The sequence below is a fragment of the Anomaloglossus baeobatrachus genome, chromosome 2 (genome assembly GCF_048569485.1).
Source record: "Anomaloglossus baeobatrachus isolate aAnoBae1 chromosome 2, aAnoBae1.hap1, whole genome shotgun sequence".
NCBI lineage: Eukaryota > Metazoa > Chordata > Amphibia > Anura > Aromobatidae > Anomaloglossus > Anomaloglossus baeobatrachus.
Window position 1 is genome coordinate 348,425,956 of NC_134354.1, and position 24,901 is coordinate 348,450,856.

Here is a 24,901-nt window from a genome sequence, read left to right on the forward strand (position 1 = left end):
AAGCCTCTCTAATCTTTTTAAGCACAATTGGTGGCTGACTAATACTTTTTTTCACCCACTGTATATTGGGATAATTTGGATCTGGCAACATATACTGAGGATTATTAAACCAGGATAATTGAAGAAATGACTCGACAATACAGGAAGAAACTGTATTGCCTTTAATGTGTCCTTATATTTAGTGGAATATTCTTAGTGCTATGATATTTACAACCACAAAGCAAGGAATGCAGGATACAAAGTGAGGATTTAATGTGAAATATCATACCTCTTCTCTGAAAACAGATGCTTGCTCCTTACAACCTGGAAGTTGCTGGACAAATGAGGCAACCTGCAATATAAAAGGAAAATATTTCCTCAGTGCTCTCTCTTACCTCTATATAGCAAGTGTTGGGAAGTCAATGTGTCTCCAGAAAATCCTTTCATCATTCAGACAAATATCAAGCTAAATTGTAGTGTGCAACTGAATAATGATATATTTCAGTCTAATCTGCAAGAAAACTGATTACTTAAAAGTCTGTCCACAAATGACACGATTGCAGCATGTAAACTGCATCTAAAAGATAGAAAGGCTTTAAAGGTACCGTCACACATAATGAGATCGCTAGCGAGATCGCTGCTGAGTCACGGTTTCTGTGACGCAGTAGCGATCCCGTTAGCGATCTCGTAATGTGTGACACCTACCAGCGATCAGGCCCCTGCTGTGAGATCTCTAGTCGTTGCCGAATGGTCCAGGCCATTTTCTTCAAAGGCGATGTCCTGCTGGGCAGGACCCATCGCTGTGTTTGACACTGTGTGACAGGGTCACAGTGACTGCTGAGATCGTTATACAGGTCGCTACTGCAACCTGTATCGTTCCTGCATCATTGGTAAGGTCTGACTGTGTGACATCTCACCAGCGACCTCCCAGCGACTTACCAGCGATCCCTATCAGGTCGCATTGTTTTCGGGATCGCTGGTAAGTCGTTGTGTGTGACTGGGCCTTTAGGAGAATCAGAACAGATGAATAGACTGTACATGTTTTGCAAAGAAATACACAAAACAGGAATAGTATACTACTACAGTATTTGTGTGTATATGCAAAGTGCTGCGGGCATGGCATTATCAAGCCAGCTCAGGAGCAAAGCCCGTGCCATCAGCAGTGGTGTCAGCTGGATATTATACCGGACACCCTGCTGCAGTTACTCCACTCTGTGCCAACACAGATTATGCCTGCTTACCCTTTAAGGTTCATGGTCAATAGCTACTCCAGCACCCAGTTGGTTGTAAGAGGGTGGGGTCTCTCTTTCAATCTATGATACCCGCCAAGAGCCAATCACAAAGAGCCAATGGCATCTTAAGCAACCCGAGGCCAATCAATGGCCTCCTTGTATGCCAGCAACAGTGGCCTATTAGACCCTGCAGCAAGCAGGGTATAACAGGCCTCCTGTCAGTGTTTACATTTACACTACCGTATTTTTTGTCCAAATGCTATGAACTTTTTTTTGGAGGGGGATAAGACTTGTCCATACAAGTCTATGGGTCAAAAAAATAAAAATAGATTGGATCCCACACAGATTATCCATATAGTATTCAAAATTTAAGGATACATTACATTTCTTTAAAACAGGAAACTGTATTTTTTTTCAAAATGTTAAAGAACTGATAATTTATAAAAACAGATGCCATACAGGATACAATATAGATTAAAAATTGTATTTTTCCTGGATGAAAATCAAACGAGTTTTTATACTCTCATGTGAACGTAAAACGGACACGTCTAATAGGGAGAAGTATCACACTCTACTAGCCAAGCAATAAAATCAGGTCTCACTACGGGACTTGAACTAAAAATTAAAAAAATAAATAAATACAAAATTTAAAAAGTAAAAAAAAAAATGTTTCTTTCCTAAAAATTCTTTTTTTTATGTAAAAACAAAATAATCCAAAAAAAAATCCCTAAAAGTACACACACTATTCACAAAAAGATAGGGATGTTTGGCATTCGGTGAAGTTTTAGGATGATCCTAAAATGCCTTCTAACCTTTTTAGGTGACAATGTGACCTTCTCTAAACTTTCGAACGCACATGTCCAACTGTTCAATTTCTCAGGACTTTTTGCACAACTTGCTGTTCTCTAACAAGGAGCTTAACCCCTTCCCCCCTTTTTTTTGCGGGACAAGTTGTATTTTTGAATGAAACATTAGTTTTACGATAAAGTCAACGTGGAGTGAAAAAGAGGATGATCCGGCACAAAATCTCCTTAGGTAAAAACATCCAAGACTTTATTGAAGCATCATTAAAAACATCGTGAAGACCAAGTATCTACTCAGATGGTAAACATGGGGATCATGATAGCTTTACGCGTTTCGGACTATTATTAAAAACAAAAAAGTCCTTAATCATAAGTGACTTATGATTAAGGACTTTTTTGTTTTTAATAATAGCTCTATTGGGCCAGTCCTATGGATGGTATGACCGAGCATCGGCCGTAGACGCGGCGCATGCGCACGAACCCGAGGGACGTAGCGAGGGGAGTTGTGGCCTGAGACAGGGCGTTACAAGCCGGCAGGGGTCAAAGCAATCTGACATCTTCTTGAAACTAACTCACAAAAGGGGGGACCGAGTCTTGGGCTTACCAGCCCAAAATCACTAAAAAGTCGAGCTGGAAAAACGGCATGTACTAAAAACGTGAAAGAAAAAACAAGTGCCCGCATAAGCAATGTAGGAGTCAATGTATGCAAGATCATGCACGTATCTATAATAAAAATCGATCCAATATAAAAAATATACACTACCAAAAAAGTGTGTTCTGTTTTTCCCATAATCTTTTTTTTTTTTTTTTTTTAAATAAAATGAACACTGAGGGAGCGGGAAAAAAATATCCCACACCCCCCTGATGATGCCTGGGGCAGCGCAGGAGGCGGGCCTGGGCCGCGAGGCGGCGGCGTCGCGGCCTAGGACGCCGAGAACCCGGCCGAAGCCGGGGGCTAAATTATGACGCCGCCTCGCGGCCGAGGCAGCGCCGGCGGCCCCGGCCGCGAGGCGGCGGCGTCGCGGCCTAGGACGCCGAGGACCAGGCCGAAGCCGGGGACTAAATTTTGACGCTGCCTCGCGGCCGAGGCAGCGCCGGCGGCCCCGGCCGCGAGGCGGCGGCGTCGCGGCCTAGGACGCCGAGGACCAGGCCGAAGCCGGGGACTAAATTTTTGACGCTGCCTCGCGGCCGAGGCAGCGCCGGCGGCCCCGGCCGCGAGGCGGCGGCGTCGCGGCCTAGGACGCCGAGGACCCGGCCGAAGCCGGGGGCTAAATTATGACGCTGCCTCGAACGCCGGGGGCCCGGCCGACGCCGGGGGCTAAAGTATGACGCTGCCGCGCGGGCAGAGGCAGCGCCGGCGGATCCGGCAGCAAAGCGGCGGCGGCGCAGCCTGGGACGCCCAGTACCAAGCAGAAGCCGGGGAGCGGGGGTGCCCGGCGACTAGGCCCAGACCGGGGCCTAACATTTGTACAGCCGCCCGAGGGGGAGAAGGTAGGAGATGGTGTCCTACCTGATCCTCGGCGCGCTCCAGAGTGCAGGCTGAGACTCTGCACATGCTCCTGTGTGCTCCGCTCGCAGAAGGGATGGCTGCGGGCACCAGGGAAACGGCTGAAGAAGGCAGGGAGGTGGACCTGGTGGGGGATAGAAACCCCTAAAAACGTAGCAGCGCTGCGGGCCCCATCCAGATCGAGACGCGCTGTGGTCCAGTCCCTATTTGCCTAGCCCCTTGCGCCCTTTGGGGTGATACCGCAGAGCGGATAGGGGTGCCCAGGAAGATTCTGCCCCGCACGAACACACCAGGGATTGGTACCGCGGGAATGGACGGGGGCGAGGGCCCGAAGACTCAAACCTCTGCGACCCTAGGGAGTGGTACCCACCGGGCTGCGAGAGCTGAGGAAGATAAGTACGATACCTGCAGAAACAGAAAAGTACCACAGATGAGAGCGACGAGCGTCGCCGAGAAAAAATGAAAAAAATACGCAAAAAATCAAGTGGCTGAAGGGGGCCCAGTCGGCCCACATCAGCCTCCTACGACACTAAGCAAAAAACTGATTGAGCCCGCCTCCGGCTCAGGGGTTATACTGCTGGGGAGGAGCTAACTTTTTCTGTTTACTTAGTGTCAGCCTCCTAGTGACAGCAGCATAACCCATGGTCCTGTGTCCCCCAATGAAACGATAGAGAAAGGGGCTTTGCACGACAACATTGCTAGCTCAGACACTCTCCGAAGTGAAGTGACTGCTACTAGGAAAATCACTTTCTGCGAAAGGCGTGAGAAAGAAATATCCCTTATTGGATCGAATGGTGGTTTCTGAAGAACCATCAGCACCCCGTTCAGATCCCAGGGTTCTAACGGCCGCTTGTAAGGATGAACGATGTGACAACCCCCTGCAGGAACGTGCATACCTGTGGAAGTCTGGCTAGGCGCTACTGGAAAAAACACAGAGAGCGCTGAGACTTGTCCCTTAAGGGAGCCGAGCGACAAACCCTTTTCCAGTCCAGATTGAAGGAAGGACAGAAAAATGGGCAAGGCAAAAGGCCAGGGAGAAAAACCCCGAGCAGAGCACCACGACAGGAAATTTTTCCACGTCCTGTGGTAGATCTTGGCGGACGTTGGTTTCCTAACCTGTCTCATAGTGGCAATGACCTCTTGAGATAATCCTGAAGACGCTAGATCTAGGACTCAATGGCCACAGTGTCAGGTTGAGGGCCGCAGAATTCAAATGGAAAAACGGCCCTTGAGACAGCAAGTCTGGTCGGACTGGTAGTGCCCACGTTTGGCCTACCGTGAGATGCCACAGATCCGGGTACCACGACCTCCTCGGCCAGTCTGGAGTGACGAGGATGGCGCGGCGGCAGTCGGCCCTGATCGTGCGTAACACTCTGGGCAACAGTGCCAGCGGAGGAAACACATAAGGGAGTTGAAACTGCGACCAATTCCGAACTAAGGCGTCTGCCGCCATAGCTCTGTGATCGTGAGAGCGTGCCATGAATGCCATGACCTTGTTGTTGTGCCAGGACGCCATTAGGTCGACGTCCGGCCTCCCTCAGCGGCAACAGATCTCCTGAAACACGCCCGGGTGAAGAGACCATTCCCCTGCGTCCATGCCCTGGCGACTGAGAAAGTCTGCTTCCCAGTTTTCGACGCCCGGGATGTGAACTGCGGAGATGGTGGAGGCCGTGGCTTCCACCCACATCAAAATCCGCCGGACTTCCTGGAAGGCTTGCCGACTGCGTGTTCCGCCTTGGTGGTTGATGTAAGCCACCACTGTGGAGTTGTCCGACTGAATTCGGATCTGCTTGCCTTCCAGCCACTGCTGGAACACTTTTTAGGGCAAGATACACTGCCCTGATCTTCAGAACATTGATCTGAAGCGAGGACTCTTGCTGAGTCCACGTACCCTGAGCCCTGTGGTGGAGAAAGACTGCTCCCCACCCTGACAGACTCGCGTCCGTCGTGACCACCTCCCAGGATGGGGGTAGGAAGGATTTCCCATGCGATAATGAAGTGGGAAGAAAGCCACCCCCTAAGGGAAGCTTTGGTTGCCTGAGAGAGGGAGACGTTCCTGTCGAGGGACGTCGGTTTCCTGTCCTATTTGCGTAGGATGTCCCAATGAAGAGGACGCAGGTGAAACTGCGCGAAAGGAACTGCCTCCATTGCTGCCACCATCTTCCCCAGGAAGTGCATGAGGCCCTTCAAGGGGTGTGCTTGACCTTGAAGGAGAGATTGCACCCCTTTCTGTAGTGAACGCTTGTTGATCAGCGGAAGCTTCACTATCGCCGATAGGGTATGAAACTCCATGCCAAGATATGTCAGCGATTGGGCTGGTGTCAGATTTGACTTTGGAAAATTGATGATCCACCCGAAACTCTAGAGAGCCCCCAGAGAAGCGTCGGGGCTGTGTTGGCATGCCTCTTGAGAGGGTGCCTTGATCAGCAGATCGTCCAAGTAAGGGATCACCGAGTGACCCTGAGAGTGGAGGACCGCAACTACTGTAGCCCTGACCTTGGTGAAAACCCGTGGGGCTGTAGCCAGGCCGAACTGCAGTGCCACGAACTGCAGGTGCTCGTCTCCTATGGTGAAGCGCAAGAAGCGTTGGTGCTCTGGAGCCACCGGTACGTGGAGAAAAGCATCTTTGATATCGATCGATGCAAGGAAATCTTCTGGGGACATTGAGTCGATGACGGAGCGGAGGGTTTCCATCCGGAACCGTCTGGTCTATACGTGTTTGTTGAGCAGTTACGGGTCCAGGACAGGACGGAAAGACCCGTCCTTCTTTGTAACCACAAACAGGTTGGAGAAAAACCCGTGACCCTGTTGCTGAAGAGGAACAGGGACCACCACTCCTTCTGCCCTCAGGGTGCCCAGCGCCTGCAGAAGAGCCTCGGCTCGCTCGGGAGGCGGGGATAACCTGAAGAATCGAGTCGGGGGACGAGAGGCGAACTCTAACTTGTAACCGTGAGACAGAATGTCTCTCGCCCAACGGTCTTTTACCCTTGGCAGCCAGGAGTCGCAAAGGCGGGAAAGCCTGCCACCAACCGAGGATGCGGATTGAGGAGACCGAAAGCCATCAAGAAGCCGCTTTGGTAGCGGCACCTCCGGTGGTCTTTTTGACTTAGACCGCCATGAATCGGAGAGCCCTTGATCTATTCAGAGGCCTTTTGGACGAGGAGAATTGGGACCTGCCCGCGCCCCGAAAGAACCGAAACCTCGACTGCCCCATCCTCTGTTGGGGTATGTTCGGTTTGGGCTGGGGTAAAGATGTGTATCCTTTCCCTTGTATTGTTTGATGATTTCATCCAAACGTTCGCCAAACAGTCGGTCGCCAGAAATTGGCAAACTGGTTAAACGCTTTTTTGGAAGCAGAATCTGCCTTCCAGTTCCGTAGCCACAAGGCCCTGCAGAGTACCACCGAATTGGCGGAAGCAACCGCCATACGGCTCGCAGAGTCCAGGACAGCATTAATAGCGTAAGACGCAAAGCATGCTCCAGCCCTCAGTGCTGCTCATCCTGTGCAGCGTCCCGCCCTTCCCCTGCTTGTCAGGGCTGTGGGCGGGAGGAAGAAAGACTAGGCCGCAAAAGCCGGGGACTCGAGTAATAAACGCGGCCGCCGTAAAAGCGCGGCCGCGCGGAAGTCCCCGGCGCACTACAAGTCCCAGCCGCGCCTCAGTGTCAAAACATGGCGGCGGCGGTCAGCGCGGTAGCCCCTACATAAACACACTCAGCGATGCTGAGTGTGTAATGGCACGGCTGCCGGCGTCCTGAGAGAGGAGGAAGCCGTGGGCGTGACCCTTAGAAAGTGCGGGAACTGGTGCCTCACAGTGCAGTGAGGGGAGTGGAGTATGCAAAGCATGCTCCAGCCCTCACTGCAGCTCGTCTGTAAAGCGTCCCGCCCTTCCCCTGCCTGTCAGGGCTGTGGGCGGGAGGAGGAAACACTAGGCCGTACAAGCCGGGGACTCAAGTAATGAGCGCGGCTGCCATAAAAGCGCGGCCGCGCGGAAGTCCCCGGCGCACTACAAGTCCCAGCCGCGCCTCAGTGTTAAAAACATGGCGGCGGCGGTAGTACGGTAGTCCCCCTACATAAACACACTCAGCGACGCTGAGTGTGTAATGGCACATTAACCCGGTCAGCGCCGCGGTCCCCGGTGCACTAGCACACCCAGCAATGCTGGAGTGTTGCTGTGCGCGGTCCCCACAGGGACACAGAGTACCTTCAAGTAGCAGGGCCATGTCCCTGAACGATACCCGGCTCCTATCCAGCAGAGTCTTAGGAGCTGTGGATGGAGCACGGTCTCAGTGCCTGGAGACCGGTAAGATCCCACTTCACCCAGAGCCCTGAGGGGGATGGGGAAGGAAAACAGCATGTGGGCTCCAGCCTCCGTACCCGCAATGGATACCTCAACCTTAACAACACCGCCGACAAGAGTGGGGTGAGAAGGGAGCATGCTGGGGGCCCTATATGGGCCCACTTTTCTTCCATCCGACATGGTCAGCAGCTGCAGCTGACCAATCTGTGGAGCTGTGCTGTGCGTGTCTGACCTCCTTCGCACAAAGCAAAAAACTGAGGAGCCCGTGGGAGCACGGGGGGTGTATAGGCAGAAGGGGAGGGGCTTAACACTTTTAAGTGTAATACTTTGTGCGGCCTCCGGAGGCATAGCCTATACACCCAATTGTCTGGGTCTCCCAATAGAGCGACAAAGAAAAGCAAGACAATTGGAAACTAGCAGATTTTTACGCTGTCTAACTAAATAAGGCAATTCAATAATATGACGATATCCCTATAAATATTTTACATGGTATGACTATCTGCTTTAAGGGCAAAAATACTAAACACAAAAAAAATTAAAACTACTAATTTTTCTACAAATTTCAGATATTTTCAGAAATAAGAGCAAATGATAGCAACCTAAATTTATGATTAACACGTTACGACACTATTCTAATCAAACGTTTTTTTTTTTGTTTTATTAAATCTACAATCTTACTTCTTCAGCATTCCACTTGCTGACAGTCTTAGCAGTGTATGCGGACACTTCAGGTAGCAGGTGGCACTGCTTTTCCCAACACAGATGAATGCGGTGACCAGGATCGGAAGACAATGAGGTCATAAATACTGACTGATGAAGGGCTTGCTCCAAACTAAGTTCAGTGTCTGGGAACCACATAAAAACAAGTGAGTTATGAAAAAAACTGTAAAAGTATCAAATAAATGTGTAAAAAACAACAACAAAAACCTAAGTAAAAATAGGTGAAGCTTTCAGGAGGCCATGGAAAAGCTTGGATTCACATTCTGTATAATTTTTGACACATCGGCTGACTGGAGCAACGCTATGCAAATAAAAAATAACTGAAATGGGAAGCAGAACGATGTGGTCCCAGAGGCCTTAGCAATCTGCCACCAATTTACAAGATCAGAATTCCATTTGAAACTCAAGGCATCCACAACGTGCAATCAAATATGTTCTTTTGTGAGGCCTAAGCCACACGGCATGAAAATCAGAGTGAGTGGAATGCGATAAAACATCACATTCCACTCGGACCAATATTAGCCTATGTGCCAGCACCCATGAGCGATTATGTTCTCAGCCCTAATCGGACCGAGAAAACAGTCGCACCATGCTGCGGGTGCAATGCGATCCTTGTTTCTCTCGCACCCATTCAAGTCTATGGGGCGAGAGAAAAATCGCACTACCCTCGCATTACACCGGTGTACTGCGAGTGTAGAGTGAGAATGGAAATATCCAGCAACGGAGGAGAGAGGGAGATAAATCCCTCCCTCTTCTCTGCAGCGCCGGCCCTCCCCTCCGCAGCGCTGGCCCGCCCCTTCTCAGAGCCGGCCCACCCCCCACAGCTGTGGTACGATTGGACCTCAGTCGCAGGGACACTCGGCTACCGCTGTGCTGCGAGCGTGAGCCGAGTATCATGTGAGGATTGCAGTAGTCCCCGTGTGGCCTCGGCCTAATACTGAGCATTGATTACATGCAACAAAAAATAAAGGGTCACAAAATTTGACCATAGATACAGAAAATACAGATACCTGTACCATCTGTCTCTTGCTTAAACAGCTGTAGACGGATATATGTGTGCGCTCCCCTAGAAAACAAAGGTTATTAAATTAGAATGTGGTGGTTATAGCAAATATATGCTAATCCAATTATAAAAGGTGGGTCCTAGACTAACTTACAACATAGGTTACTTTCCAGAATTAGGCTAATCTCACAGGGTCTGCAGCATTCTGGCGTATCAAAAGGCATTCAAAGTCAGTAACAAGTTTATGCGGGCAGGGCACACAAATAATTTTTAACTACCTTAACGGGAACCTGTCAAATGATTCACACTGCCCAAATCACAGGCAACATGAATCAAAGCTTCACTTCATGGTTGCAGCCAGGTATATATTTTCCTCTAAAAAACTCTGGCGTTTCAGAGAAAAAGAGGATTTTTGGAATACGGTAAAACCTCTTTTTCGTAGTCTTCATTGGGGGACACAGGACCCATGGGTGGCTGACAGGAGGCTCACACTAAGGCGGGCTTTACACATTGTGACATCGCTACCGCTATATTGTCGGGGTCACGGTTGTTGTGACGCACATCCGGCGCCGGTAGCGACATCGCAATATGTAAATCCTAGGAGCGACGATGAACGAGCTCAAAACAGTCAATTCAGCTGGGGTCTGGTGGTTTCTACTTTTTAATGATTTTTCAATAAATTGGATTTTCTATTTACCTTTGCCTGCCTGCTTTCCTGGAGAATCAGTGATTTTGTTCCAGAGTTTCTTCCAACCAGCCAGAGTGGCTCCGGGAGTATGCTGTGATCAATTACAGAGAAGCCGACGTTGGCGATCTGATCTCTTTCTTATACAATTGGCAGCAACTGGTCTGGAGATTTCAGACTCACGTCTGCCTCCCACGTGACACTAAGCTCAACTGAAAAGAGTATTGTAGGTGTAGCCTGCTGAGGAGTAGCTTTTCCTTTAGATTGTAAATCATAGTGTCAGCCTCCTGATGGCAGCAGCATACACCCTGCGTGCCTGTGTCCTCCAATAAAACGTGTAGTTGACTGGCAGGTCTCTCCAATGTGGTAGAGAAGAGACCTATCAATCACCTGGAGCGGTGCTGGGAAAAGTGGAGAAATGTTTACCCCTTCATGACAGTGCCAATTTATTTGTTTTCGTTTTTTCCTCCCTTCTTCTGGCTGATATATATTACACACACCACAAAACCAAATCTACAAATATTAGTGGAGTTAGTACAAAATTATATCACTCTAGCATTTATTCCGATGTTTGACCCTATAACATAGAGGTTTTTAATCAGAAAAAAAACAGAAAAATCCCCTGACTTTTTAATTGGTGGCTTTGTGTCTGCTTCCTCGTCTAGCCATTCTGCCATATCCCACAGGTTGCCTTGCCCCCACTGCTCATCTGTCAGAGTTGGACATTTTCTGAAGAAGTAGAAAGAAGAAGCTTAGATTAAGTTATAAATTTAATACAGAGAAATTGTTATATACATCCATTAAAAAGGGAATAGATAAATATACAAAAAATATTGTAAATAAATTGTAAATAAACCAAAATTTAATTAGATATTTATATATCTTCTCTTATTAATCACAAAAAACACCTTCAATCACGAGTTTTTACATTGGCCACTGAAGTAGTCATAGTAGGCCGTGTCTTCCTGGTTCCTCTAGATAACTGGACAGCTTTGCTGTATACATTAGGACAAGAATCACTTTATCTTTACTAAATGGGCTAGCTATGTCTAGCTAAGACAGAAACATACGCATCATGCATAAAAGGTATGTACCTTATTTTTCGGATTATAAGATGCACTGTTCCTCCCAAAAATTTGTGAGGAAAGTGAGGAGTGCGTCTATCAATCTAAATGTAGCTTACCGGAGGGGGGGTGGAGAGGGGTCGCAAGAGGCCGGGGGAATGGTGCGGCGGCTGTGCAGGGGCTGCGGTGGCTGGGCTGGTGAGGGGTCTGGGGCTTGTGCGGCTGATGCTGGGACGGCTGTGCGGTGTCATCAGCTGCTGTGCGTGGTCTCAGGCGGCTGTGCGGGGTCTGGGGCTGGTGCGGCTGGTGCTGGGATGGCTGTGCGGTGTCAGCAGCTGCTGTGATGAGTCACCGGCGGCTGCAGCGCCTGTGCAGGGTCTGCGCGTGGTCTCCGGTGGCTGGTGCTGCTGTGCGGAGCCTCCAGTGGCTTTACTGCCACTGCAGGTTGGCCAGTGAGGACTTCAAATAAAGCTGCCCGGAGTCGGCGCGTGCGCAGATGGAGCTCTTGGCTCAAGCTCGCTCTCTTCTGCGCATGCACCGCCTCCGGCCCATTGATCTTCCTCCAGCGGACTTCAGGAAAATGGCACACGGAGGTGGCGCTTGCGCAGATGAGATCTAAGCTTACCACTGAGTCTAGAGCTCAATCTGCGCTGACTTCAGGCGCCATTTCTTTGAAGCCCTTACTGTCCGCAGCCGCTGCAGCAGCAGCCACCGCCAGAGTCCCAGCACAGCTGCCCCGGCATGGCAGAACCAGCCTCCGCCTCAGCTCGAGCCCCAGCCTCCACCGCAGCAGTAGCCGCCGCAGCCTGAGCCCAAGCACAGCTGCCTCAGCACGGCAGCACCAGCCTCCACCGCAGCCTGAGCCCTAGTCGCCGCTGGAGCCCTAGCACAGCCTCCTCCACCACCGCTACTGACCCTCCAGTAAGATACTACCAGATTACAAGACGGACCCAATTTTTTTCACCTTTTCTTGCTCTGAATTTGGGGTGCGTTTAATAATCCCGATGCGTCTTATAAACCGGAAAATACGGTATAGCACTCCAAGGCCTCTGGGGCACAGGGTTTAATTTCTGGAGACAAAAAAAAACTTCTTGACATTTCGCTATAAATTTATTTCCGATCATTCATTTATATAAAGCGCACAGGATAAAGTCTTGGACCCATATTTGAGAAACATACAGAAAGACAGAAAATTCTGCACACTGACAAAGTCAGACAGAGCAGAAGGAGAGGATCCTGCTGCAGCATGCACGTCAGACATACGATAGTAAACATTTCTTTACATATTTCTCCCTTTTCATTGTAATACGACACAAACACAATCAGAAGAAAACGATGAGACTGAAGGAGAAAGTGCTAAAAGGTTTTTGCTCATTGTGTTTAGCAGTTGTATAAATCTAATTAATGAAAATGAAATTAAGTACAAGAGACATTCCCTTTAAAGAATTACCTGGACTGAGGAGAATCCAGTGGGGGATCATTAACAATGTTTGGTGTCCCTGGTCTTCGGGCCTTTAGTGTGCTGAGGTATGGCAGTGGGCGCTCTCCACTAAGACGATCTTGCAACAATCCCTCTCTATTAAGGTTCACTTCTGAGTAGGGACATCCAACAGCACTAGGAGATAAAACAGCATGAAACCATACAACTTGAAATATGAAAACTTATCCTGTGAAGTGCCTGCTTAACCAATGCAAACATTTACGTACGTGTAATGTGTGCCATATTTTGGGCCTCGAACATGTCCAATGCCTTTGCATCCAGCAATGGGACAACCTTGTCCAGGAATTGGGGATGCATCTGCAACTCCTGGAAGAAAGTGATACCCTTAGCACATCAATACACTACAAATTAACCCTTTCCCAATCCAAATTTCAGGTTTTTTCCTCCCTTTCGTCCAGGAGACATATCTTTTTTATTTTCCCCCCAATATAGCCACATGAGAGCTTGTTTTTTGTGGGACGAGTTGTACTTTTAAATGATACCATTCATTCTGCCCCATATTGTACTGGAAAGCAGGACAAAAATCTAAGTGTGGTGAAATTGCAAAAAAAAAGTGCAATTGCACATTTGTTTTTGGGTTTCTATTTACTATATTTAGTATAAAGTAAAACTGACCAGGTAATATGATTCCCCATGTCAGTATGAGTTCATAAATAAAAATAAAACTTTTGGGGTTTTTTTACTAATATTTTTAAAACTACCATATTTTCCGGCATATAAGACGACTGGGCGTATAAGACGAGCCCCAACTTTTCCAGTTAAAATATAGAGTTTGGGATATACCGTATATACTCGAGTATAAGCCTAGGGTGGGAAATGCAGCAGCTACTGGTAAGTTTCAAAAATAAAAATAGATCCCAATAAAATATAATATAATGTGCCCATCCTTGTCCCCCCCTTGTAGTAATGTGCTCATCTTTGTCCCCCCCTTGAAGTAATGTTCCCATCTTTGTGCCCCTACCTCAGGCCCTTACCAATGTGCCCATTGTTTAGTAATGTGCCCTCTAGTAATGTGCCCTGCAGTAATGTGCCCATTGCTTCGTAATATCCCCTGCAGTAATGTGCCCATTGTTTAGTAATGTCCTCCTACTGGTTCCCTTCTTGTCCCTTATTGTTTACACACAATAAAAATTATTCTCACCTGTCCTCCGTTCCCGCGGTACCCTCTGCTGCTTCTTGCAGACCGCAGGCACATGCACATAGACCTCTCGGTGATGTGGTTTGGTGCACAGAGCCACTGCTGCAGGCTGCCATCACGGCTTTACTACAGTTGAATGCTTAAGTAAGGTGAGCATAATATGTGTGTGTGCGTATGTTTGTGTGTGTTTGTGCATGTGTAGAATGGCACAATAGGGGACCAGGATGGGACATTGAACAAGTTGTGGAACGAGTTGTCTGAGCTTGCATTATTTCATATGGGATATTTTGCTTTGCTAGACGAGTAACTTGGTTTACCAGCACAATCCCAGAACGGATTGTTCTCATAAACCAAGGTTCCCCTGTACTCCTATGCTCTACTAAACTTTCCTCAATTGTCATATAATCAGGCCAACTACATGTGTAGTTGGATAGAGTACAGGCCAACATATATTTCAGCAGTCCTCCTCAGCCACTGGGCCTACTGGTTCTTCTTCTCCTTGGTGGTATCTATAATTATTAGTTAATCTTTGTAGTTTTCTCCTTGAACTGATTTATTGGCATAAAAATATATGCTTAGTTCTAGACTATGTCATAGATTATATTTTAGGTTGTAACAGTGCGTCCCCCCCAGCCTGCACCATAATGTAATCAAGCCTCCAGCAGTATTGTAACAGGGTGTCTCTCCCTGGCCTATAGGCCCCTTTACACACTGAGACTTTCAGCGATCCCACCAGCGATCCCAACCTGGCCGGGATCGCTACAAAGTCTCTGGTGAGTCTCTGGTGAGCTGTCAAACAGGCAAACCTGGCCAACGACGCAACAGCGATCCGGACCTGCAGAACGACCTAGCTAGTCAAACACTGGAAACAAGTGATGTGTCACAATATCTGTCAATCACTATTCTCTGTCAGTCGGTCTCTCCCTCTCGGTCTCTATTCTCTCTCTGTCGGTCCGTCACTATCTCTGTCCCTCTCTCACAGTCTGTCGGTCATTTTCCCCTCCTCTCTCATACTCACCGATCCCCGGCGCGGCGCTGCACGGCATTCACACTGCTCCGGCAGCTTTTCTTCTTTTGAAAAAGCCGGCCGCTCATTAAACAATTTCGTATTCCCTACTTTCCCTGCCCACAGGCGCCTATGATTGGTTGCAGTGAGACACGCCCCCACGCTGAGTGACAGGGATCTCACTGCACCCAATCACAGCAGCCGGTGGGCGTGTCTATACTGTGCAGTGAAATAAATAATTAAATAATTTAAAAAAAACGGCGTGCGGTCCACCCCAATTTTAATACCAGCCAGATAAAGCCATACGGCTGAAGGCTGGTATTCTCAGGATGGGGAGCGCCACGTTATGGGGAGCCCCCCAGCCTAACAATATCAGTCAGCAGCCGCCCAGAATTGCCGCATACATTATATGCGACAGTTCTGGGACTGTACCCGGCTCTTCCCGATTTGCCCTGGTGCGTTGGCAAATCGGGGTAATAAGCAGTTATTGGCAGCCCATAGCTGCCAATAAGTCCTAGATTAATCATGTCAGGCGTCTCCCCGAGATACCTTCCATGATTAATCTGTAAGTTACAGTAAATAAACACACACACACCCGAAAAAATCCTTTATTAGAAATAAAAAACACAAACAAATTCCCTCATCACCAATTTAATCAGCCCCAAAAAGCCCTCCATGTCCGGCGTAATCCACCGACCTCCAGCGTCGCATCCAGCTCTGCTGCATGCAGGTGACAGGAGCAGCAGAAATACACCGCCTAATAAAAGGATTTTTTCGGGTGTGTGTGTTTATTTACTGTAATTTACAGATTAATCATGGAAGGTTTCTCGGGGAGACGCCTGACATGATTAATCTAGGACTTATTGGCAGCTATGGGCTGCCAATAACTCCTTATTACCCTGATTTGCCAACGCACCAGGGCAAATCGGGAAGAGTCGGGTACAGTCCCAGAACTGTCGCATATAATGTATGCGGCAATTCTGGGCGGCTGCTGACTGATATTGTTAGGCTGGGGGGCTCCCCATAACGTGGCGCTCCCCATCCTGAGAATACCAGCCTTCAGCCGTATGGCTTTATCTGGCTGGTATTAAAATTGGGGGGGACCGCACGCCGGTCTTTTAAATTATTTAATTATTTATTTCACTGTACAGTATAGACCCGCCCACCGGCTGCTGTGATTGGGTGCAGTGAGACACCTGTCACTCAGTGTGGGGGCGTGTCTCACTGCAACCAATCATGGGCGCCTGTGGGCGGGGAAAGTAGGGATTTCGAAATTGTTTAAAATAGTAAAAGCCGCCGCCGCAGCAGTGTGAATGCCGTGCAGCGCCGCGCCGGGGATCGGGGATTGGTGAGTATGAGAGAGGAGGGGAAAATGACCGACAGACTGTGAGAGAGGGACAGAGATAGTGACGGACCGACAGAGAGAGAATAGAGACCGAGAGAGAGAGACCAACTGACAGAGAATAGTGATCGACCGACATTGTGACACATCACTCGTTTCCAGTGTTTTAAGTTCCCTTTACACACTGAAACTTTCTAGCGATCATGCTGCACAGCGGGAAACAAAGGACCAAAGAATGGTCCTGAACGATTTGTAGCGATCAGCAACTTCACAGCAGGGGCCAGGTCGCTGATGTGTTTCACACACTGCAATGTCGCTGGGGAGGTCGCTATTACGTCACAAAACCGGTGACGTTACAGCGATGTCGTTTGCGATGTTGCAGTGTGTAAAGCCACCTTATGTGTCTGGACTTTAATGTAATCAGGCATAGGTCAACATCTAGTGGGCGACTGTGTCTTTGTTCGTCTCTGCATGTAACTCAACCAATACCAGCCTGTAGTTCCTGGAAACTTTTCCATATAAAGTCACATACTCAAAAGTGGGTGTGAACCCTTTCCCATCCAGGGGGTGGATCTAAGGAGAGGTGGAAGAATCAGCCACATGTTAGTTAGTTGATTCTTTGCTGGCTGAAGGGCCGAGGATCGGTGCTGAGGCCAGGTCCTTGTGCCTGTGTATGCACTATGGGACATTGAAGATCAGCTGCTATGTGGGATTGTGTTGTCTCAGCCATGCTACCGGATTTAAGGAACTCATCTAAGGACTGCTGTTGCATATTCCTTGGCGTCGGATTGCTGGGTGGTGCCTCCGGATCTGTTTCCTTTGTGTGGAGTCATTGTGGACTCTAAAGAACCATTTGGATATTGGATGTTTTATGCTCCCTTTCTCAATCAAACTTGTTGGATTGTTCATCGGCCTGGTGTCCCTGCCTGCTCTGTCGCATACCCCGTCACATAGACTTAATACAAATACATTAGTAGTAGGATAAGGAGTACAGCTAGGCACCCCCAGTGACCTTATAACTAGGAGAAGTTAAAGTATGACTACCTGCCCTGCAACAGCAGTGGTTTATCTTCCATATTATGTAGTGAGCTATTACAGCTAATTTTTATGAGCAAAACAATATTAATCTCCATATTTTACTGTAAGTACACAAAAATTAAAACTGAGGTAAACCTTGTCTTACCAGGAGGTAACTGTAGAGGGTGTCCAGTCTTTGCACACCAGCCTACCGGGTGAATGTCGGGACTGTCGGCATCCACCCAATAATCATAAACTGAGCTCCAGCCATCAAAATGTAGCTAAAACAAAGATAAACCTGCTGTAAATTTGTGTCCCAGTGTGGTCAATCAATAGTAGAGCCCTCTATAAAGGGAACATTTACATTGAATGATTTTGTGGTGATAAATGACCACAAATTGAATTTGGATCTAATGAGTAAAGAGTTGTTTTAATTTTTAATTCAGAAATTAATATACATGAAAAGAAGCAACTTTGTAATATATCTTATCAGACTGACCATGAAAATGTTAATTTTCAATCTGTATCCTCCATTATATGTTGTCTGACTCACAAAGTAAGCGATGAAAGGTATGTTCAGTGACAATATGTATTAATTACATGATTAGGTGATCAGACAACTGCTTAGACTGGAGAATCACAATGAAACGAGCGGCCTACGCTAGATACATGATAATCAGATGTGCAGAGTAACTGCACCTAGTGACTTATGGGCTCAAATCTCAAACACCTCGTAGCCAGTGCATCTGTCATTGTCAAATGGAGAAAAAAATAAATCCAAAATTGTTATAAAAGGCAACATCAATTTTACATTTGTGTCACCTTGATTCGGTTTTCCTCTCTTTCAACAACTGTGCAGACTCGAATTAACATAGGATTTCTCTTGTCAACAGCCTCAAACTTCATCAGTGGCAGGAACCCATGTGGTGGGCGCTGGAAACAAGAAAAACGTGAGGTTTTAAAAATAGAGGGTCTGAAAAGCATGAAGCGAAGAATACTACTCGCACAATGAAAGAATGTTGCATTTTATTTTTTAACTTTGAAAAGTTCCTGTCAATTACCAGATAGAGGACACAATCAAGCAAATATTTACCACTTTGAATGCCCTTGCTGGGGCTGCCTGTGTGCCAGTCTTCTCCAGATATGCCTCCCAGGAGAACGTTTTTGGATCTTTATAGTCTAAGCCAAAGAGAAAGATGTGTTATTTGTGATATTTTACTCAGCACATTAGGATGAATTCACACTGCAGATTTTTAATTGATTTTCACAGCAGATACAACCCAAATATTAGCAGTACAATACATGTGAACAGGAAGGCGAGGGGGTCGGCGTAATTCACACATCTGGCCTTACCCACAGTCAAAAACTTTTAAAAGCTATCCACAGAAATAGGTGATACCGTTAAATCGTCTTCAATCCCTAAGGATATGCGGAGCAGGACACTTATACCGTTAGCATGGAGCTGCAGAGTGCTGACTCATCCGCTGCACCAGGAGACCACTGAAGCGCTGTACACCGCTTTCTCCAGAAGTCCCATAGAGAACGAATGGAGTGCAGCTGAGCATGCACACCGCCACTCTATGCCAATGGGAAGAATTGTCCTGTTCTGGCAATCGGTGGGGCTCCTAGCAGATATCACCTACAGGCTACATGATGCAGGGTTATTCCAGTTTGCACTAGGTAAATGATCTGCAGCACTACTGGGAAGGTTCTGGAAAACCAGATTTTCTGCACATGCAACAAAATTTCATTTTAGAATGACAGCACAATGTAGGATGCGGTGTACTGTACATGAAAGAAAACTTATTTTAGTTGTGTCCTATTTTTATGATGGCTTTGCTTGCTGCCTCTTTTCCATTCATTACAAGGATTTATTTACCGACACCTTGTCATGGAGATTTTTGGTCCATTTATAACTGGTATGCTCCTCTAGATGTAATGTGTAGGTATAAACATTTTTGGACTTATGCCCATATAGTGGCTGTAATTTTTGGAGATTTGTTATAATTTAGGGATTATATACAGATTAAATTCTTGCATGCTAACCTCTGTAATTTAATTAATGTAAAATATGCTGCAATTGTGGGTCACTTTTCGAATATCGAAATAGAGTAATAGAGTAGCACCAACTATGGGCAAAAAAAATGATATTTATATATTACCTGGTGGGGTAGTCAGAGAAATACTGGACTCTTGACAGTGCCCGACTGGTCTGATGTATGGACTGCTAGCATCACACCTAAATGAAGAACACTCAATTGGAGCTCATGAAATAACGATTATTAGAATGATAATCCATAGGTTGAGGTGTGGCTGAACACACCACCTCCAATTCTCAATATGCTGCAGTATTTAGCAGCATGTTATTTACAGGTGAAGTATGTCATTAAATATTTCACCTGTAAAAATCGTGCCACGTATTAATACATTGCAAAACTGCAACTTTCACTATATAGAAAGTACAAATTCAAAAATAGATAAAAACTGTGATGTAGGTGAGATAGGCACATTATTTTACACAAATTTCCCATGCTCTGATTTTACTTTAATAAGTTAATGCGGAGGGAAAGTAATGAAAGTGCAAACAATGTGCAATGATGGGGATACTCTGACTTGCTGGATCACACTGGGGACCGTGTATGAAGTGGAGCCTCATTCCTTACATTGTGAAAGCAGCTTCCAGCTCACACAGCGATGTGATCCAACAAATCGGAATAGAAGTTATGTGACCTGGACGAGGGCCTGAGCAGTTCTAAAAACTGTGGAATATGGCGATCGGTAAGTATATTACCACACTTACACTACAGGTTTAGGCAATTGTGGGAGTGCCTCATTACCGTGTTGTTCGGACCATAAGACGCACTTTTTTTCCCCCAAATGTTGGGGGAAAGTGGGGGGTGCGTTTTTATGGTCTGAATGTAGGGCTGCGCGGAATGAGGGTGCTGCGGTGGAGCGGGTCATCGGGGGCATGAGCAGGCTGCAGCAGCGCCTGCCGTGACCACTTGGACCCGCTCATTTAATATGCACGCCCATCATCCCACGCATCATCTCTCAGTGCTGACAGGTGGGCGGGATGATGGGCGAGGGATAAACAGCCGGCCCACATGATCACCCCTGGCAACTACAGCCTGGAGTGATCATGTGCGGCTGTATTCACTGCCCCCCGTGCATCATCATCAGCGCGGGGTGCAGTGAATCAGTACACTCACCTGTCACTGTTCCCCTGCAGTACCGCGATCTCCTCCTGGCTGCCGGCGGCCGCTGAGTGGAGCCGTCCCCGTTCCCCTGTAGCACCGCGATGTCCTCCTGTCTGTGCCGGCGGCCGCTGAGTGGAGGCTAGCGGTGCGCACAGCGATGACGTCATCGCTGTGCGCACGTGTCCAGACGCAGCCGCCGGCAGCCAGGAGGACATTGCGGTGCTGCAGGGGAACAGGAACGCCTCCACTCAGCGGCCGCCGGCAGCCAGGAGGAGATCGCGGTACTGCAGGGGAACGGAGACGGCTCCACTCAGCGGCGCTGTCGCTGACACAGACGGGAGGAAGAGCGATGCTGCAGGAAGTGAGGTGAGGTAAGGTGAGTATGAACGTTTATTTTTTTTATGTGCCACAGGATGCGGGCCATATACCAGCATGGGGATGTATAGCAGGATGGGGGTATATTATGAGCAGGATAGGGGTATATTATGAGCAGAATGGGGGTATATTATGAGCAGAATGGGGGTATATTATGAGCAAGGATGGGGGTATATGAGCAGGATGGGGGTATATGAGCAGGATGGGGATATATGAGCAGGATGGGGGTATATGAGCAGGTTGGGGGTATATGAGCAGGTTGGGGGTATATGAGCAGGTTGGGGGTATATGAGCAGAAAGGGGGTATATTATGAGCAGGATGGGGGTATATTATGAGCAGGATGGGGGTATATTATGAGCAATGATGGGGGTATATTATGAGCAAGATGGGGATATATGAGCAGGATGGGGATATATGAGCAGGATGGGGGTATATGAGCAGGTTGGGGGTATATGAGCAGGATGGGGTATATGAGCAGAATGGGGGTATATGAGCAGAATGGGGGTATATGAGCAGAATGGGGGTATATGAGCAGAATGGGGGTATATGAGCAGGTTGGGGGTATATACACTGTATATACAAGGCATGAGGATCATTACCAGGATGGGGTATCTTAGTAGAGAATTTGAGGACATTACCCCCATAACAGTGTCAGCAGCAGATCCTCGCCCCATAACAGTGTGTCATGACTCCATTTTTTGCTTAAAATTTTATTTCTCTGACGCCTCATTGGGGGACACAGGACCATGGGTGTTATGCTGCTTATCCATAGGAGGACACTAAGTAGATGCAAAGATGTTAGCTCCTCCCCTGCAGTATACACCCCCTGGACCAGCCAGGCTACTTCAGTTTTAGCTTAGTGTCTATAGGAGGCACATCTCTGCAGACTACTGCAGCAAGAATTTTTTGTTTTTAGAGGGCGATGGTTTCCTTCGGGGACCGATTTCCCAAAACCATCAACAAGCGGGAACGCGGAGTCTTGCCTCCCCAAACCCCCTCCTGCGACGCTGGATCCTTGGCTGTTACTCACTGGATGACAGGTCTCATGGCCCTGATTTTCCAGAGCCCAGAGCAGATGAAAACTTCCTCAGCCCCTCTTGCAGGCTCTGAGTTGATACATGCTCCGCACCAGCGTGACCAGACTGCCATCTCCACAGGAGCTGAGGTGAGATCATTCCGATTTTTCCAGAGCAGATGAAAACTTCCTCAGTCCCTCTTGCAGGCTCTGAGTTGATACATGCTCCGCACCAGTGTGACCAGGCAGCAGGCATCAGACTGACATCTCCACATGAGTTGAGGTGAGATCCCTCTGATTTTTTCAGAGCCCCAGAGCAGATGAAAAACTTCCTCAGTCCCTCTGGCAGGATCTGAGTTGATACATGCTCTGTGACCAGGTACAGCAGACAGGAATTGGAGCAAAGGTCACACTGACTGGATACACATGGGCTAATTGCAGACTCCTGCATAGCATTCCACCTGTGGCGGGGGGAGGGGACAGCTCCCAGGACTCTGCACCCGCAGCTGCGGTACACTTATAGAGTTTTTTTTCTGTCCACCATTGTTGTGCAGGGCTGGAGGGGGGAAAGGGAGTCCCTTCCCACCATTTTTTTGTTTATTATATTTTCTCATGCCTTCTTGTCAGAGCTAAGCCCCGTCTCCTCCGACACTCGATAAGCCACGCCCCCTCACGAAAGCGCGCGTAACCCTCCTCACACAGGATCTGTAGAGCATTGCTCCCTCTTGTTGTGATCGGAGCCTGTGGGTGTCTCTCAGAGCTGGCTTCCTCCTTCCCACAGGAACTGGGACACAGGAGGAGGGGGGGAGTGGTCATCAGGGTTCTGGGTGAGTTATAGCCTCACTTGCATATTAGCTCTGCAGAGCATTGCTCCCTCATTACAATCAGAGTTTGTGGCTCATCAGCCAGGGGCTGCAGTCACATGTTTTATGCCCTGCACAACTACAGCAACAACTATAAGACTTTTAATGTATCCTGCCACGCTGAGCTACTAGGGGATGATAGCATCTCTTCCTTCTGTGAGTCCAGTGCCCCTATAGCTTACCCCCCCCCCCGCCACCAACGCAGCAACCGCTGCCAGCCCAGAGCCTACAGCTCCCAGTCCCCCGGAATGAGCACAGTTCCCAGAACCTGGTGCTGGCTATGCAACATCGTCCTCACACCCCTCGGGGCCCCTGGACAGAACGCAGCCTGATGACACCTTTACAGAGGGTCCTTCTGATAAGAATCAGCCCTCTGCTTCACCGGTTGCAGATCAGCAAAAGGACATGACCCCCATGGTTCTCCCTCTGGGGTACACAGATGGGGTTCTCCCACATGTTCCGCGGTCTCTGAGGAGCCGGAGGAAGGGGAATGATGTTTGTACCGGGATGATCCCTTGGTTTCAACCTCCCCGAGCGATCAAGCTGCGAAGGACTCCCTTATTGCAGCAATCAACCAAAACTCTGCATGTGGAAGATCTCCCATCCACTACTACTGACCCTGCGGTCTCCTTTAAAAGGGTGAAGGAACCTCGAGGAAAAAAAAAATGTTTTTTGACGCCGCTTCGGTATCCGTAAACTCATGGAGTCCCGGTACCCCTTTGGCTTAGCTGTCTCTAAGGGCTGGGCTGATCCGGCCTCGGTGGACCCTCACCCGGCTTCCGCCTGCCTGAAGGACCCTCCTGTCTTTTACTTGATGGATCCTCCTTCAAGGACCCGACAGACAGACAAGTGGAGCAGCTCGATTGCTCTGCCTCGAGGCTGCGGGTCCCTCTCCCCTTCCGTGTGGGTCGCACAGGCACCAGGACTACCAGTTTCCCTCAGACCTTAACAGATGTAACAGTTCACATTGCTGCGGCGGCAGAGTACCTCATGCAGGCCTCCCTCGGCGCTGCTACCTGCGCAGTTATTGCCGCCTCAAATATTATAGCCATCCGTAAGGCCATCTGGTTCCGATAATGGAGAGCGGACTCTGTCTCTAAGAAGCCTCTCACAGTACTCCTTTCCAGACCGATGGTTTGCCGATCGTCTGGACGGGCTCTTTTTTTTGTCTGACGCCACGGGAGGAAAAGCGTACCTCCCTCCCCCAACTATAGCCCAGGATGTTTTTTTACTAGACCCGCAGGGCCCGACCTTCTCAGCCCTCCCCGAGTCCACCTCGTCCTGGCAGTCTAGACAAAGACCGAGGAGTCTCGTCCTCCTCCATCTGGGCCGCCGCCTCAGACCACAAATGGGTGTGATACCTTGTGTCTTCCGGTTACCACATTGAATTCCGGATCCGATCCCCTGGTCAGTCTTTTCTCTCAAACCCCCCCAAAGGCTCCAAAACACCACAAGGCCTTCTCCTCAGCAATCCACTCCCTCCAAACGGCGGGGGTGATGGTACCTGTTCCGGACGGCGAGAGGTTCAAGGCCTTCTATTCCAACCTCTCGTGGTCCCCAAAAAAGGACGGGTCAGTTCGTCCCATCCTGGACCTCTAACACCTGAGCAAACGTGCACATAACGAGATTCAGAATGGACTTCCTAGGGTCCATTATTAGCTTTATGGTCGAAGGAGAATTCCTTGCCTCCCTAGCTATCAGGGACGCGTACCTTCAAATACCCATCACTCCAGCTCACCAAAAGTTCCTCCGCTTCGCGGCTCAGGACTTTTTTTCATTTTTGGCCCTACCCTCGGCTTTGCCACAGCACCAAGGGTCTTAACTAAGGTCATGGCGGCCGCCATGAGTGCCCTTCACGCCAGGAGAGTGGCTGTTCTGCCTTGCTTGGATGACCTCCTCATCAAGGGCTCAACCAGCATGCAGATCTCTGTGGGCACCCTATCCCACTTAGGGCGGCTTCTGACTCCAGTAAAATCATCCCCGGTCACGTCAAAATCTGTCACCTCCCTGGGCATGTCCCTGGACACTCTTCTTGATATTTTCCCTTCAAGAGAAGGCGACCGCTCTACAACAAGCGGTACACTGCCCTCTACGTACTCCTCTCGCTCCATACGATTCAGTATGAGAGTGCTAGGTAGGATAGCGGCGGCTATAG

The 24,901-nt window shown here is 48.6% G+C and overlaps 1 protein-coding gene across 2 annotated transcripts in view; it reads right to left on the minus strand.

The window, feature by feature from the left end:
* L3MBTL3 (L3MBTL histone methyl-lysine binding protein 3) overlaps positions 1-24,901 on the minus strand; it is a 126,114-nt gene that overhangs the window by 10,694 nt on the left and 90,519 nt on the right. For both annotated transcript variants that reach the window (XM_075335992.1, XM_075335991.1), the window contains 10 exons: positions 19,458-19,534; positions 18,389-18,474; positions 18,118-18,228; positions 17,462-17,576; positions 12,999-13,098; positions 12,742-12,906; positions 10,855-10,956; positions 9,550-9,605; positions 8,498-8,664; positions 269-331 (listed from right to left, as the gene is read on the minus strand). In XM_075335992.1, coding sequence (XP_075192107.1) covers positions 269-331; positions 8,498-8,664; positions 9,550-9,605; positions 10,855-10,956; positions 12,742-12,906; positions 12,999-13,098; positions 17,462-17,576; positions 18,118-18,228; positions 18,389-18,474; positions 19,458-19,534 — 1,042 coding nt within the window. The remainder of the gene's footprint in view (positions 1-268; positions 332-8,497; positions 8,665-9,549; positions 9,606-10,854; positions 10,957-12,741; positions 12,907-12,998; positions 13,099-17,461; positions 17,577-18,117; positions 18,229-18,388; positions 18,475-19,457; positions 19,535-24,901) is intronic.